The sequence below is a fragment of the Balaenoptera physalus genome (genome assembly GCF_965194825.1).
Source record: "Balaenoptera physalus genome assembly, chromosome: 7".
NCBI lineage: Eukaryota > Metazoa > Chordata > Mammalia > Artiodactyla > Balaenopteridae > Balaenoptera > Balaenoptera physalus.
In genome coordinates, this window is record NC_138886.1 from 50,923,823 (window position 1) to 50,942,232 (window position 18,410).

Here is an 18,410-nt window from a genome sequence, read left to right on the forward strand (position 1 = left end):
GCAATTTTCAACTACAGTCGTATCTTCCTGCACCAGCACTAGTCCCTACCATGGTTCCTGGTCTCGAGGGGCTCCAGGAAGCCACGACTCCCTGTATTCACCTGTCAGTCTTTCCAATCTTGGAGGCAGTGCTTTGCCTTGTGTCCTCCCTACTCTCATGGATCCAAGAAAATTGTTGATTTTTCAGTCTACCTAGCTCCTTACTTGTTAGGATGGTGCGGCCACTTCCAAGTTCCTTACATCAGAACCAGAAACCCTAAGTCCTTCATTTAAAAAAGAAAATATTTAGCGATTGCCCTGTCTTTCAGTTTTAATTTAATTTTGAATTATATAAAGCGTGTATACAGTTCCAATGTCAAAACTATTTTCAAAAGGCACATTCAGACAAGTCTGTTTTCCAATCTTGTCCCTCCTACACTTTTACCTCCCTCTTCCTAAAGGTAATCATTTTTTAAAAAATTAATTTTGTTTGATACTTTCACTGGTTCTTTTTGAAAATATACAGGCATTGATGCATATATATTTTTATCCCATTCTTTTATAAAAATGACTTTATTTAATAGACTTTATCTTTTAGAACAATCTTAGGTTCACAGCAAGATTGAACGGAAGTGCAGAGATTTCCCATATATCCCATGCCACACTCACATGTATAGCCTCCTCCATTATCAAACCCCACAACTGATGAACCTATAGTGATAGATTATTATCACCTAGAGCCCAGAGTTTATATTAGGATTCAGTCTTGATGTTGTACATTCTATGGGTTTGGGACAAATTTATAATGGCATGTATCTACCATTGTTTTATCAACTACTCCATTTTTTATACTCTAAACTCTGTTGTTTACTTTGACTTTTTATCTTATCAATATATCCTGGATATCATTCTATAGTAATATAAAAATATTACTCATTCCTTTATAACTGTATAACACTGTTGTTATGTGGATGTACCTTAGTTTTTTTTTTCTGACCCATTTTCATAGCCATTTGGGTGTTTCCAGTCTTATGTAATTATAAACAGTGCTGCTGTAATGAGTGGATGTATGCATTTATACTTTTGGGTTTTTGCCAGTGTATCTTTGGAACGAATTTCCAGAAGTGTGATTTCTGGGTCAGAAGAAAAATAAAAGCGTAATTTTGCTAGATTTTGTGTTCCCACGAGTAACATATGAGAGTGAGTGCCTTTTCCTAAGTCTTACCAACAGAATGTGTTGTCAGACTTTGAGATTTACCAATCTGATAGGTGAGCAATTGTATTTTAGTGTTTTTCCTATTACAAGTGAGGTTGAATATTTTTTCATTATTTAAGGGCTATTTTCATTTCTTTTTCTATCATTTATATGTTTATATATTTTGCTCATTTTTACATTAGGTTAAATTACTTTTTATTTGGAAATGAGTAACAATATGAGCATGGCATATAAAAACTTATGGGATTTAGGCCAAAGTGACACACAGGAGAAAATGTGTAGCCCTTATTACATTGATTAGAAAATAATTAAAAAGGTAAATAAATTAACTAAGCATTCTATGGAAGATACTACAAAAAGAATGACAAAAACAACCATTCAAAGTAGACTAAATAACTTACTAAAGATAAAGAGCAGAAATTGATGAAATATGAAACTAATATGATAAATGATAAAAAAGTAAAGAACTGATTTACTGAAGACAAAAGAATGACAAAGAACTCTTTAAAAGTATACTAAAGGTCTTATTAATGATAAAAGCAGAAAATTATGAAATATAAAACTTATAAAACAAAGTCCTTTTTAAAAAGGCCTGAATAATAAAACCAAATGTGCTGACTCTTGGAAAAGATCAGTACATGAACAAGTATCTTTGAAAAAAACTAGTAAAATAGCTTTCTTGTCTCATCAAGGAAAAGGTATAAAGACACAAATAGCAATGTTAAAGAAATGGAAAGTTGACATACCTACAGAATCAGAGGAGATTTTAAAATTATGAGTGAAATATATATATGTATTATATGTGTGTTTTCTAGGAAACTGTACATTGCAAAAACTGATTCAAGAAAAGGAGATAACCCTATATTAATCCCTAGTAAACTCTGAAAAAGTAATCAAAATTGACCCATTTAAAAAGATTGTGCCAAGGATGGTCTGCTCTGCCTACAATGTAGAAAGCTGGAAAGAGCTTTGTTCTCACTCTCCCAATAAGAAAATGTCTGATAACCTATAAAAACCATAATTTTTCTTGAATTCATCAAAGAGCTGAAGTTAGAGGGAAAACAGCCTGAAGACCAAGGAAAGACAGGAGCCTCCAAGGGAAGTTGGGACATGAGCCCTGGCTCACTTGTGGTAGGACACAGGAAGAATAGACAGGAAGAAGAGGAGACACGGAGTGTCACACAAGCCGGTAAGAAGAATCCAGTTAACATTTTTAGTGAATTGTTAAATGTCAAATGTGGGCTAACTTGAGAGAACAGAACCACTGGGAGCTGCGGGCACAAGGGGAGTTTGCACCTACTTTTCTAGGTTCTTTTCCGTGGACCTTCACCAAGCTGCTACATGAATGTCAAAACCCCACCTGACTTTGTTAAGCTGCAGCTTGGGGAGAGAAGGGCAGCAGAACGTCTTCCCCCAGGACAGAGCTGAAACCCATGTAGCTGGGGTCAGCGAAAAGGAAAAACACCCTCTACCTCAAGAGGAGGGTCAGGGAACCATCCTGAGGCCAGATCTTTAGAGGAGACTAATGTTGGAGAAATCGTGGGACCACTGAGAAAGCCCTCACCCCCAAGACCCAGGACCACAGATCCTGGCTAAGACTGAGGTGAGCAGAATAACAGAGAAAGCCCCTGACCCCACTACCCAGCTAGCAAGCACCAGTCTCAAGCAACAGCAGTCTACTGCTGAGGGAATAGGTGAGTGTGAAGACCCCTTGTGGGCACACAGTGAAGCTCTACAGTTGAGAGCAGAGGAGGAACACTGAAAAAAACCCTCCAGCAACCCAACCCTCACCCCAAGCACCAGTTAACACACAAGGAATTGAAAACCAGTAGTGCACTGAAGGTAACCATAGTGACAATGAAACCCAAACTCAGTTCAAATCTTGACTAGATTCACTCAACCCAGTCCACTGATAGGTGAGCACAGAAGGAGGTGTTCCCATTTCCAGGCATGGCATAAATACTACTTATCTTAGACTCTACTATCATATGCATACCATCTGGCATTCAATTAAAAAAAAAACTGTAAGATATAAAAAAGTGAGAAAAAAAAAGGTCTTGGATCCTGTGGTTTTATGAGTGAGTTCTACCAAATCTTTGAGGAACATATAATTATGCTATCATTTACATTATCCAAGAGTATTAAAAACCAGGGAGGTAGGAAATAGTAGATCAATATTAAAGAAAATTTCATGAGGTGGGATACAGAACCCACTTCATATTTACAAGTCACTGGCCATCACACCAACTGGTGTAACCTAGGCAGTCAAAGCTGCCCTGGCTTGAGGCTTCTGCTCTGATCCAAAGTGGCCACAGAAGTATGGCCTCCTTTCAGTTTTCCAAGGATCCATAAAGAAATTAAACCTCTTCTGGCTTGTTTCTGGATTAAATTGGAAGCTGAGCTCTCCCTAGAGCAGAATTTGTCTTGTTTGGTCCACAGACATGACCCAATTTCCTCACCAAAACTTTACTTACAGAAACAGGGGGCAGCTCCTAAGCCATATTCGCCAATTTGATTTTTTAAACATTGTTTGAAATTTTGATTTGTCTTGAGTACTAAGTTTTTTGGTGCCCCCAGAATTCTGTACTCTAGTTGAGTGCCTCATGGGCCTCACCCTGTTCTGGGCTTGCTCAGAGTCCTCTGTCCTAGAGACTCACTAGGTTCATTGCAGGGGGAGCGTGAGTCCTGCGTGCTGGTCTAATATCTCCTTACCTCACAACACCGCACTTTTTCTCTGAAGCTGTTTGTCCTCTGCTAACCTAAAAATGCCTTCATTTAAATCTTCCTGAGTGAGTGAGGGGAGAAAAGAGAGGTGGGGGAAAGGGTCAGAAGCAAAGAAAACAAGGAGCAGGAGGAGGAAGTGGCCAGTGCCCAGTGAACCCACACGTGTGAAAGGCTAATCCAGAAATCACTCAGTAATCACCACCATGAAATCAGACCAGGTGACATCGCTCACTGAGCAGATGCTCACCTTCCCCACCTCCCACAGAGCCTCACTTCCTAAACCCAAGCGACCTTCTGAAATCTGGCCACTCTGTCCCAGCTCTTGACCCCATGCCCCTCCTACGCAACACGCTTTACACACCATTAGCTTCTTTCCAAAGTCCCCATCTACTTCTCATCCAGGGCAACATGCTTTTCCGGCTTTCAAGAGAAGAGTGCTGGCCCGTGTGCTCAGTAAACAAAGACGGGAGTGCAGAGGGCTGTTTGAAGTTCCAAGACACATCTTACGCTGGAGAGTTTGAAAAAAGGGTGAGGTTTTGGAGGCTCGGACATAGAAGGCAGAACAGTGCTTGGAACTCAGCTGCACTCAATGTTCAGAACAGCACTGGTGGGTCAGTCATGCTCAAAGGAACAGAGTGTTGAAAGAGTGATTACATTTTAAGATAGTTTGGCTGTCAACCAAATAACATGTTACTGTCTACTGCCAAGTCAGGCACTACTGTTGATTGGTGAATTTTAATGAATGATAATAATAAATATACTGGTTTAGAAGGAAGACATCATTTCTTAGGTGAATCTCTTGTGCAGGGGATGGGACTTGGGATGGGGGGATCTTGGCTTCCACTGGATCCCAGAACGTTTCTTTATAGAAGGTGGGCCTCTGTCCATACTCCTCCCGGAGTATCCATTTTCTCATCAATCTCATGCTGACCATATTAACTTAAATGAGTCATCCATCTCTCCCTCTTGCAGTTTCTCTGCCTGAAATGGAGTCAGTATCATTGGCCTCTTCCCCTCACACTCAGTGCTGGCTAAGTGGCAAGGTGGGCGAGCACAGGAAAGGAGGCCTAGGAATGAAGGCAGAGCCGGAAGACAGGGCCCAGCCTAAGGAAGGCCAGCCAGAGGCCCAAAGGTCTCCTGAAACTGACTCTTTACGGTGATTTTTTTTTTTAACATCTTTATTGGAGTATAATTGCTTTACAATGGTGTGTTAGTTTCTGCTTTATAACAAATTGAATCAGTTATACATATACATATGTTCCCATATCTCTTCCCTCTTGCGTCTCCCTCCCTCCCATCCTCCCTATAAGGTGATATTTTTGGTGTTTGACTGGCTCTTTATTGGACTCTTTTAATTTTTCCCCAGTTCTGAGGATCTGGCCTGCTTTTTTTTCCTCTCTGTCATTACAACTGCTCTTCTGCTGGGGTTTCTGCCCCTTCAAGACTGATGAAGACCAGGAGGCTTCCTCTCAATGTCTGTGCTACTTTATTATCACACAAGCAAGCATACACCTTCTTTCATTTTTCACTTTTCAAAAATGTTTCCACTGCTAGTGATTGTGGGGAAAGAGGGCATACCACAGCACAAAGAAACAGGGAAACCACAAGTAATTAGGATTGTTTAAAACTACAAATCACCGGTTTTAGTAATCCTTCGTCATTTTTGAGGTATCAAAGGGGAATAATGCTCATAGAGCAGTGATGCATGTGGTTCAGAACTGAAGCAGAATCACAGTTAAAAAAAAAATTTAATAATTTATATATTTAATTATAATAATAAACACAATGATGCAAAAATAACTTCCACGTAAATCCTTCACTAGTATGTCTCAAGAACCATGAAGGAGACACACAGTTCTCAGAAATACTTCATATTTCTTTCTTTCTTTTTTTAAAAAGTTAGTTTAATTATTTTTGGCTGCGTTGGGTTTTTGTTGCTGCTTGCGGGCTTTCTCTAGTTGCGGCGAGCAGGGGCTACTCTTTGTAGAGGTGCGCAGGCTTCTCATTGCGGTGGCTTCTCTTGTTGCGGAGCTCGGGCTCTAGGTGCGCGGGCTTCAGTAGTTGTGACACGTGGGCTCAGTACTTGTGGCTCACAAGCTTAGTTGCTCTGCGGCATGTGGGATCTTCCCAGACTAGGGATCGAATTCATGTCCCCTGCATTGGCAGGCAGATTCGTAACCACTGCGCCACCAGGGAAGTCCTAATACTTCATATTTCTATAGTGATTTTTGCCTCACCCCCCCTTTCTCATCTACTTTCTTCATATACTACAGCTTCTCCTATACTTCCTCCTTGGGGCCCCATCTCATCCCAGATAAACTCCTTAAATACTCTGAGCCCAGGGACTCACTCTTTATTTTATATAAATTTTATATAAAATAACTAAGATCTTCCACCCTTCTGCCACTTCCTGGATCTTGCTCTTTCCTATTCAATTTCTCACCAAAACAAAGAAGCAAAAAACCAACCACCACAACAAAATACACTGCTCTGGAATGACACACACCTCCTTAAAGGGTGTTGGAGAGGAAGAACCTATCTGACAAACTATAAGGCACTAGTTACCCTTTATTGGAACTGGAGGAGAGAAAACATAGAGATACTTCCTTACTCAGATATTCATGTGATCACAGGAACTAGGCCTGACCTGTCATAATGCCCAGCCTGACTAATCCTCAAGTTTTGGTTTAAAACAAAGAAGCCCAACCCTATGCGCGGGCAGTTCTCAATGAGAATGTTATCCCTCCTTACTCTAATACTTAATTGTAGCTCGGGGGCTCTACCATTTACCTGTTCTTGGGACCCAAGTGCTAGTGTAGACCTTTCAGTTGGAAATCCTCGGGCTTTCCCAGCTTTTTGGACTTACAGCAGTGATGATAGTAATAATAATGGTGAGGATGATTATAGCTGACTTTGATAGGGCACTTTCTATGTGCTCAGTACTGGGTAAACACATAAAACCGATTGTCTCCTCTGGTTTCCAAGTCCTAAAGAACTGTTTTAGTTACCCATTGTTGCCTAACAAATTGCCCCCAAACTTAGCAGCTTTAAACAGCACACACTTATCATCTCACAGTTTCTGTGGGTCCGGAATTTGGCCATGACTTAGCTGGGTCCTCGGTTTCAAGTTCTCTCAATCAAGGTGTTGCTTAGGGTCTGGTCATTTCAAGGCTCAACTGGGCAAGGCTTTCATGTCATTGGCAGGATGCAGTTCCTCACTGGCTGGGGGACTAAGAGCCTCAGTTCTTTACTGACTGTCGGCCAGTAGCTGCCTTGTCACGTGGGCTTCTCCAATATGGTGGCTTCCTTCTTCAAAGAGCGCAAGCCATGAGGGCAATAGAAAGAGTCTGGTAGCAAGACAGAGGTCACAGTCTTTTGTAACCTAATCACAGAAGTACCATCCCATCACCTTTGCCATATTCTATTGGTTGGAGTCAGGTCATTATGTCCAGCCCACACTCAAGAGGACATGGATAGCAGGAGGGAGGGATCGCCAGGGGTCATTTTAGAAATCTGTCAACCTCAAGACCAATTGGATCCAAGAACTCCTCTGTAAGTTTAACTGAAAGTGCTCAAAGAATTGCACATTGAGGGATGTACAACATTCTTTATGCTAATAATAAATATATTGGACAAAGGATTAATCTCCAAAATATACAAACAGCTCATGGAGCTCAATATCAAAAAGACAACCAATCCAGTTAAAAAATGGGCAGACGACCTAAATAGACATTTCACCAAGGAAGATATACAGATGGCCAAGAGGCACATGAAAAGATACTCAACATCACTAATTATTAGAGAAATGCAAATCAAAACTACAACGAGGTAACACCTCATACCGGTCAGAATGGCCATTATCAAAAAAACTAGAAACAATAAATCCTGAAAAGGGTGTGGTGAAAAGGGAACCCTGCTGCATTGCTGCTGGGAACATAAATTGATACAACCACTATGGAAAACAATATGGAGGTTCCTTAGAAAACTAAAAATAGAACTACCATATGACCCAGCAAGCCCACTACTGGGCATATACCCTGAGAAGACCATAATTCAAAAAGAGACATGTACCACAGTGTTCAATGCAGCACTATTTACAATAGCCAGGACACAGAACCAACCTAAATGTCCATCAACAGATGAATGGATAAAGATGTGGCACATATATACAATGGAATATTACTCAGCCATAAAAAGAAACGAAATTGAGTTATTTGTAGTGAGGTGGATGGACCTAGAGTCTGTCCTACAGAGTGAAGTAAGTCAGAAAGAGAAAAACAAATACCATATGCTAACGCATATATATGGAATCTAAAAAAAAAAAAAAAAACGGTACTGATGAACCTAGTGGCAGGGCAGGAATAAAGATGTAGACATAGAAGATGAACTTGAGGACACGGAGTGCGAGGGAGAAACTGGGACGAAGTCAGAGTAGCATCGACATATATACACTATACCGAATGTAAAATAGTTAGCTAGTGGGAAGCAGCTGCATAGCACAGGGAGACCAGCTCGGTGCTTTGTGACCACCTAGAGGGGTGGGATAGGGAGGATGGGAGGGAGGCTCAAGAGGGAGGGGATATGGGGACATATGTATGCATATGGCTGGTTCACTTTGTTGTACAACAGAAACTAACACAGTATTGTGAAGCAATTATACTACAATAAAGATCTATTAAAACATTAAAAAATAAACATATATAGAAATTGGCATGTTAGATACTGGAAGTAAACATACATTTGATTAAAATTTTGAATATGGCAAAAAAAAGAAACAATTGGAGAAAAAGGGAGAAGCGGTTGCTTTAAGGCTACAAGGATAATATCAAGATTAGAAGATGAAAGTAGGTGAGGATAAGGATTGAAGCTAATAAAGACAGAGGTTACGAGGTGAAATGAGGAAGGACTGTATATTATTTTTTATCCGGTGACTTTCTCCTAGCCCATAACATGAAAGTAGAGCTGAGGAGGTGGTGGGTATGAGGCTAAAGGGTGTACATGGAACTTCTACTAGGGCACGGCACAAAGAACTGCTTTTTCCATTGGGATAGTAAATGGAAAAGAATAGTAATGCAGTAGTGGAGTAGTGGAGTATCAAAGAGGAACTGAAGATAACCTTTCTGGACAAAAGTGATCCAGAGTCCCTCTGGGAGGAGACTTTTGGCAGGGACATGTCAAAGCATCAAATAAAAAAGGAATCAGGGCATGAACCTGCTCTGGAGTAGGGTGTCTAAACCAAAGACAGACAAGATGGAAGAAACGAATTCCAAACAGAAAACAGAAGGCTGGTTCTGGAAAGATTTTTTAAGGCAGTGCTACATAGAGCAATGGTACAGAGGAGAGGACAGGGAAAAATTCTTAGCAGCATCTACCAAAACAAATTTCATTTAATATGTATTTTGTGAGGGAAAAAATTGTAGGACTTTTCAGAGCCTTCAATATTTTAGTGCGCTCTGTGAAACCCTAAGATATGTTGGGGGGAGGGTAAGGATTGAACAGGCAGCACTTCTCGTACATATTTGTTTTTCATGGAGGTGGAAACATGCTACACATGTTTAGGGAATGCTCTTTTATCAAATACCTGTGGCCTTTTTGAGAGCAGGAACGGTGAGATCTGGTTTAAATACTTCTACTGAGCCAAGTATGGTGGCCAGTGGTTGAGCAAATAAGCAAAAAAATTTATCTAACACCTATGTATGAACAAGAAATGACCCTAGGATTATTTCAACATTCGGGCCCTGACAATGGGAAAGATACAAAATCAAACTCAGAGCAGAAGTCACCAGATGATTGCCATTTACAACCATCCTCCGAAATCCCCTCACATTCCTGAAGATCTGTCGATTACAATCCTTCTAGATAGCACTTTCTTCCCCCTCCTGCTGACACTCCTCTTTGAATCAGGGAGTTCACCCCCGGGGCTTTTTTCTTGGAATCTTTCCAACATTATAATGTGAGGGCAATAAAGGGAGATTCACTGAGAGAAGCAAGACAAATATGGTAAGAGCCTTAAAAATTATCTTTTTAGGACAGAAAAAGGAAGAAGCAATTAGGAAAGGACTCCCTGCCAAACCACAAAGAAAAGAGGTCAGCAAGGAATGCTAATTTCTCTAGCATTAGTTTGGAATCACCTGCGATGGGAATCAAGAGACCTTTTTAATCAAAGGAAGGGAGACCTTCCCTCAGATAACTGGGGTCAGCCTAGGGTCCCATTCAGCTCAGAAGAGCAAGAGAGCTATGCCACTCCTTCCTGCAGTACACAATGCTGTGTTTTTAGGTTAATCATCCAAGGATATTACAGTTACTTTCAATGGTTAATGAATAGCTTCTAAGTGCCTGCTTCATTTAATTGTCCAAAGGCCAGTTGGTCCCAGAGCGTATAAAGCTGAGAGCTGGCTAATGAGAGCATCCCCTCTGAGCAGGGGAAGCAGGGGAGTGGCAGGGTCAGGGAGCTGGGTTCCAAAGGAGCAGGGATGCAGAACAGAACCTGTCTAGTTCTCTGTGCCTTTGCCCTCCTGACGGGCTTCCTGATGATCTGCCTGGGGGCCTTCTTCATTTCCTCGGGCTCCCTGTTCAGCTGCCAGGGGAACCTGATCCTGGCCTATTTGCTTCTGCCTCTGGGGTTTGTGATCCTTCTGAGTGGAATTTTCTGGAGCACCTACCACCAGGCCAGTGAAAGCAAAGGGGTGTTCAGCCGTGTGTTCAGACAGTACGGTGCTCAGGGGGCCCTGCCCCTGGCCACAGTGGACAGGTACGTGCTGAGAAGCCAGAGGACTGGGGAGCACGGAGGTGGGGCTGAGTTCCGGAAAAGGTCAATGACTTCTAATCCACTGGGGAGCAACTTACACGTCCCATGGGGCTATGTGTCTACAACTGAAGCTTTATTGTCAGGGAATTACTCTGGGATTAGACATTAGGAAGAATGGTGCTGCCTCTGGGGAAAACTATGAAGTAGAGGGAATTTATGCCAGAGAATAACCACCCTTCTCCCATCACCACTGAAAAACCCACCAAAGCCAATTTAAGAGGTCAGACTCATTTTCTTTTGTTGTATCATGGGAGCTGTCCTTAGAGGCAGGTGATGGTTAGTTATTCCTCATAACCTGGCTACCAGGTTGTAAGGAAAGCAAGTCCCAGACCAAATTCTGTCACACAACAAATGAGCAAGCAAGCATAAAATCAGCTCTATAATCTCTTCAGGGACTCAGTGAAGTCCCAGCTTTCTGTACTCTTAGGTGTTCGGATCACACATTGCATGAAAGATTTCCCTGAGACAAGGCACTCATATTCCAGAGGTAATAATTGGTTAACCTTACTACCTCATACCCATTAGGATGGCTATTATCAAATAAGCAGAAAACAACAAGGTTAGCAAGGATGTAGAAAAACTGGAAGACTTGTGCACTGCTGGTGGGAGTGCAAAATAGTGCAGCTGCTCTGTGGTATGGAGGATCCTCAAAACGTTAAATATAGAATTACCACTTGATCTAGCACTTCCACTTCTGGGTATATAGACAAAATCATTGAAGGCAGGGACTTGAACAGATATTTGTACACCAATGTTCATAGCAGCATTCTTCACAATAGCCAAAAGGTGGAAACAACCCAGATATCCAACAGTGGATGAATGGATAAACAAAATACGGTACGTACAAAAGATGGAATATTATTCGTCCTTAAAAAGAAAGGGAATACTGATGCAGCTATAACATGAATGAACCTTGAAGACATTACACTAAGTGAAATAGGCCAGAAATAAGCCCAAAAGACACATATTATATGATTCCACTTATATGAGGTACCTAGAGCAGTCAGATTCATAGACAGAATGTACAGCAGTGGTTACCAGGTGCCGGGGGAGGCGGGAATGGAGAGTTACTGTTTAATGAGTACAGAGTTTCAGTCTGGAATGATGAAAAAGTTCTGAAGATGGATAATGGTGATGGCTGCAAAACAATGTGAATGTATTTAATACCATTGAACTGTACACTTAAAATAGCTAAAGTGGTAAATTTTATGTTATATGTACTTTACCACAATAAAAAATTTTCAGTTAACCTTATGGTAAGTATCAGACAACCAAGAATCTCCTAATTTTTGGCTGAACACGGAATCATTTAGGGATAAAACCTCAGGCATCATCCTTAAGGTACAGTCTGCAAGACTCCATAAATTCTTTTGTTCTCTTCATCTAAGATACTGGGTCGGCCAAAAAGTTTGTTCAGGTTTTTCTGTAACATCTTATGGAAAACCCCAAACGAACTTTTTGGCCAAACAATATTTTAGCTACTCCATGTACCTTGAATATAAGTGATTTTTATCCATGACAGTTGATTTTTGACATGATTATGCTAATTAATAAGATACTAATTACAATGACCAAAACCCATTTCCAATGTTTATTATACTAACTGCAAGGTCTCTGGGTTTGATAAAAAATTAAAGATAACTGAAGTGATTGTAGAAGATGCTTCTAGAGTGATGGTTTTCTTTCTTTTTTTTTTTTTTTTTTGGTATAAATGTTAGATGATTGCCTCCAGAGTGTGAATTCCTGATAAGAGTAACTGATTGCCTTTAGGATGTAGCTTAATTTACTAACACATGCATAATATTGCACTGTCTGTGCTGAAACACTTGAAACTATGGTATCACGACACTTCCCTTTTACTGCCTCTTTCTGCTGCATCAAATAGATGCCCAGCCCACTCAGAATGGCTAGTAAGTCAGTAAATGGTAAGTTACATTTCTCAGAAGTATTTGCATTCAAAATGGGTACCCAAAGGGGTCTGCAATGGTGGAATTCAGGACACTGGGAATGTGAAGCAGTGTGGGGGGGCTGGGGGTTGGGAGAAGTGGATGGGACATGGGGGCAGGCAGCAGTCATCCCGGAGCCTCTCAAATCACTCCAGGGAACAGCTCAACTTTCTGTCTTCAGTGCCTTTACACATGTGCCCCATGGCACAGCCTTGGCTATTCTGAGTGAAGGCTGAGATGTATGCTGTACAGTAGATAGCTCCTTCAGCTCTTTGGTTTTGGGCCTGGTAACGTTGGAATGGAGCTGTGGCTACAAATGGCAGTCCCCGTTCTGTTGTGGTTACATACCACACACACTCCCTGTAGGCAGTGGAGCGATTCACTCTATAAATACACGACTAAATCAAGCTCACCCTCTCTCTTCTTCACCTCCACGCCACCCCCAATCCCATTCATGATGGAGAAGCCAGAGGATTTAGCAATTAGCAACACTGGGCAAGATTACCAATGAGTACATCAGCTCTGGCATGAATGGCTCCTTTAGCCATTGGCCTGTTGGCATGGAAAGGGCTACTACTGAAATCTACATAAAGTTGTCAGTTGAAATAGTTTGAGAAATAAGTATGGCGGCGGGAGGAGGGGCGGACTAGCTGATTGAAAGAGTGATAGGAAAGAGAGAAGCATCTGATAGAGTTCAGGAATCTTCATGGAGCTGGTTTTCATTCACCATTTTGTTGGTTGTGAGGATCTGAGACAGTGAGTGCAATCGAGTAGAAGATGTGTGTGAATGGGGACAAAGACGTGAATGAACTAAATAACTGGATAGAGAGATGCTCCACAGTCAAGGCCCCCATGTCCCCTACCCCTGATAAGGATCTCACACTGAAAGTCCCTGGTTCCAACAAGTAAGAGAGAGGGAATAGTTTGGAATAACCCAATGGGAAAAATATGAGTATAGAGGCTCACATCCAACGGCTGATAAAGAGGGTTTTGCTGGAAGAGCAGCACATTTTTAAAAAACTGGTGATGCCAGGGAAGAAGAACATCTGTTTCAAAATCAATGTTTCTTAACAGTTTAACTTCACACAATGTGATCTGAGAGAGGCAGACATATGCCTCTTTGGCATGAACCACTTAAATAACACATGTATGTTTGTGGCATTTTGTCCCCCAGGCCAGATTTTTACCCTCCTGCTTATGAAGAGAGTCTTGGTGCTGAAAAGCAAGCCTGTCCTGCAGAGCAAGAGAGCTTGGGTGTTCCTCCACCTCCGTATACAGAGACGGGCCTCGAATTTGCGGATGAAGGCGATGCCCACCCAGAGGCCCCACCATCCTATGACGAGTCTGTAGCAGACACGGTGGAGGCAGCAACGCCACTGCAGGATGCTCAAAGGCAAAACCAAGAGTGCTGAAGCAGGGGAAGCTCTCCAGCCCTCATGACGCACCCTCATGGGATGCAGCTGCTAATAATAAACGCAGGCAGGGACTGTGGGAGGAAAAGCCACATCAGTGATCCCACATGAGAGTTTGCAGAGGGGATGCTGCGTGTGACAGCAATGCAATTCTGCACATGTGCTTGGCCTGCCAGGGCAGAGAGTGGAGCCCTGGCAGGGTGTGGTCGGCACCAGGCAAACGTTTCAAAGGATCCCAACCCAGGTGAACTTCTGGACTGCAAAAGTGTTGTGAGAACTCTGCTCCACAGAGAGCTTTTCTGCTCTCTCTCAACTCCTCTCCCATCACCTAGACCCCCAAAAGGGAGGAATGGGTGCTGCTTGGACACCACGTGCCTTCATGTACTGCATTACCAATAATCACAAAGGGAAAGCATGCTGGCAATGAAGGGTCACTATCGTTTAAATTGTGCGTTCTGCTGGCTGGCTTTGAAGTTATCCTCATTTACTATATTACCAGAGTGACACAGGAATTCACACTGTAAGAGATTTGCCTCTGGAACCCATGAATGTTATTTTGAATGACTTTATTTTAAATATGTGTATTTTATTTCTATGTGAAAGGAAAGTGACTTCAATATTTGCTTTCGAAATGGTTCAAGTACAAAATCTTAAATGAGTATTTTAAGAACGGGATGGTTGTACAAGCGTATATGATAAGATTCCTTAGAGACTCAAGTTGAGTAAAGAGAATACTTAAAAATTCATAATACACAAGATTCAGGAAAAAAAGAATCTGTACTAGCCATAGGTTGTATTAATACAGAATTGGACATAAATCTTGAAAAGTTTTAAAATACACATATATTTCAGTGAACCCCCCTGTAAATCTCTAGGATTTGAAAGAAAGGAGACTATATTGTAGTATCTTAATCATTAACAGAAAATTCTTTGTGTCTCAAGATACAGATCCAGGCACTTTTTAGACTTAGGACATTTATTTTAAAGCCCAGTGATTCCTCTTCAGCTTCACTATATCTTATTATAAGTTTTAATACAAGAGGACAAATCAGGTGGCAGAATGGTGGGAGGAGATGCAGCCTGATGCTTTAGAGCTTGAGCAAGAACCTTCATCTCTCTGGGCCTCAGTTTCCTCCCCAATCAAGTGAGGACTTTATGTTGGGATTAATATCTAACAATTGGGGAATGCCTTTTATATCGCAGGCACTGTTACGAACTTTTTACGCTTTTTATTTAGCCCTCATTATAGCCTTCAGAGATAAGTGCTATGGTTATTCCCATTTTACAGATGCATAAATCGAGACTTTGAGAAGTTAAGAAACCTTTCCAACAACATACAGTTATTTCCAGGAGGGTGAAGAAAGGTTCCTAGAGGGGCATGGGAAGACATATTGACTTCCCACTTTTGTGCTAGGTTGTGTTAATCCTGTCCTACTTCCTCTTCCCAGGAAACAGTTTGGACTTGACTCCCACTTGAGGAAGTTGGCCCTAACAGGAAGTGGAGCCCCAGGGTTGCAGCATTATCTTAAAGAGAGGCAGCAAAGGTTGCTTTAGGGTTAACAGTCTGGCTTCTCTTTTAAAATGTAAATAAGCCCTCGGTTTTCTGCCTAGGAGCTTGGCCCTCACCTCCTGGTGTAATTTCCTTTCATCTGATTCTTATACTGATGATGAAAGATGGTTCCTAATGATAACAGACAGCCTTGGTGAACGGGCACAGGAGGGCTTTGGACAGCGGTGGGAAGGATGGAGAGCTTTCAAGAGGATAAGGGTTGTAGAGATGGGATGGGGCCTCCGTAGCCTCCTCTTCCCTGTTACTGCTGAGTGCTCAGATGAAGCATGTCCTGACAAATACACAGGCAGCCAAAAAAGGAAATCCTGGTTCCTTTACACAAAGCAGGACTTTGGGCATCTGTGATTTGAATCCTTGACATAACTGGACATGAAGGTCACTCATGGTTGTCCAACAGGAAGGCGGTCATTTATTAGCAAGGCAATTTATTATTTCTCTCTTGTCATCTCTTTCTATTCCTCTACTGAGATGGTTATGCTGAAATTTTCCTCGGGGTCTGAGCACATTCACTGACCTGAACAAGCTCTATAACTGGGCTATCGTCCAGAGTTTGAATTTGTAATAGATGGTTTTTCCAACTACTGGTAGTCATGTGAGACAAATGTAATTTTGGTTTACATAAGAAAATTGTTTTAATCTCTTTCCTGCAATAAATTTTGTACTTAAACTTTCCCCTTTTTTGCTGTTTTGTATCAGAAAAGAAATCAATAGAGCGTAAGTCAAAATTTTATTCTCCATGTGGAACACAGCAACCAGATGAGTTAATCTTTTTGCAAAGCCTAACATCATTGAACATCAACTACTGAGTCAGAAAATGAGCCATGTGCCTTTCATAAAGAAATACGACTAATAGGCATTTATTGCCTTTTTTTTTTTTTTTAAAAAACAAATGTACTCTGAAGCAAGCATCAGAAACATGGTTATTACCCACAACAAATCCTGCCTTTGAGAGGCCTACCAATTAAAACCCACTGGGCGAGTCAGACAAAAGAGTCCTGTTGCCCACAGATTGGGAGAAAATATTTGCAAATGATGTGACTGACAAGGGATTAGTCTCCAAAATCTACAAACAGCTCATGTGGCTTAATATCATCAAAACAAACAACCCAGTCAAAATAATGGGGAGAAGACCTAAATAGACATTTTTCCAAGGAAGACATACAGATGGCCAAGAGGCACATGAAAAGGTGTTCAACATCGCTAAGGATTAGAGAAATGCAAATCAAAACTACAATGAGATATCACCTCACACAAGTCAAAATGGCCATCATCAGAAAATCCACAAACAATAAATGCTGGAGAGGGTGTGGAGAAAAGGGAACCCTCTTACACGGTTGGTGGGAATGTAAATTGGTACAGCCACTATGGAGAAGAGTATGGAGGTTCCTTAAAAAACTAAAAATAGAACTACCATACGACCCAGAAATCCCACTCTTGGGCATATATCCGGAGAAAAACGTGGTGCGAAAGGATACATGCACCCCAACGTTCATTGCAGCACTGTTTACAACAGCCAAGACATGGAAGCCACCTAATTGTCCATCGACAAAGGAATGGATAAAGAAGAAGTGGTACATATATACAATGAAATATTACTCGGCCATAAAAAAGAATGAAATAATGCCATTTGCAGCAACATGGATGGACCTAGAGATGTCATACTGAGTGAAGTAAGTCTGACAGAGAAAGAGAAGTATCGTATGATATCGTTTATTGCGGAATCTAAAAAGAAGTGATACAAATGAACATATTTACAAAAAGAAACGGACTCACAGACTTAGAGAATAAAGTTATGGTTACCGGGGGGAAGGGTGGAGGGGAGGGATAGTTAGGGAGTTTGGGATTGACATGTACACACTGCTATATTTAAAAAGGATAACCAACAAAGACTTACTATATAGCACAGGGAACTCTGCTCAATGTTATGTGGCAGCCTGGATGGGAGGGGAGTCTGGGGGAGAATGGAAACATGTATATGTATGGTGGAGTCGCTTTGCTGTGCACCTGAAACTATCACGACGTTGTTAATTGGCTATACAATATAAAATGAAAAGTAAAAAAAAAAAAAAGTGTCCTGTTGTGATTAATGAGAATTCATTGGCCACCCCTGGAAGATTCACTCAGGGGAAGCAGACATTGTATCCCCTCTTCCTCCTGAAGTTTATGATAAAATTAATGGTGATGAATTGAGAACCATGATTCTGTGAATGGCAGGCAGGGCACTTAGACTATGAGAAAGTGCAGTCTTTACCGCTACCTCCTCTGAAATGTGAACGGCGGGGTTGGGGGGGGCTCATGTGTCAACAAGGGAAATTCTCAGAGGTGATGATTCTCCAGTGTTTTAATCTTATCACATCTAAGGAGCCACCTCCACCCCCCAGAAGATGAGCATGACAAGGTCAGTTATAGAATACACTGTGCTGCATCTTTTGCACATCTGAAATGTAGAGTGTATAGTTTTGGCCCCTCCACTCAAAAACTCACACTCCTATCCATCCTTTAAGATTCTACTTAAGCACACTGTCTTTGGTGAGGTATCTCCCCAGTCCACCTATTTTGTAAGGCACATACTAGGTGCTAAAAGACATGGGAAGATGATAAAGACATGGGTTTATACCGCATCCCTCCACCATATTCTATGCTCCATGACATGACAACTTAGGCTGATGCACATACCAAGTGGGTCGTCAGCCGCAGGAACCATCCACTGATGACGTCTCCAGCTGGTCGGAGTGGAGCAGGCATTCCGCTAAGC

The 18,410-nt window shown here is 41.6% G+C and overlaps 1 protein-coding gene across 1 annotated transcript; it reads left to right on the forward strand.

Moving 5' to 3' along the window:
- Positions 1-10,301: 10,301 nt before the first annotated feature.
- TMEM252 (transmembrane protein 252) lies at positions 10,302-16,327 on the forward strand. The gene is made up of 2 exons (XM_082471125.1): positions 10,302-10,670; positions 13,848-16,327. The coding sequence occupies exons 1-2, from the start codon at positions 10,393-10,395 to the stop codon at positions 14,083-14,085; spliced, it is 516 nt and encodes a 171-aa protein (XP_082327251.1). The 5' UTR covers positions 10,302-10,392; the 3' UTR covers positions 14,086-16,327.
- Positions 16,328-18,410: the final 2,083 nt, after the last annotated feature.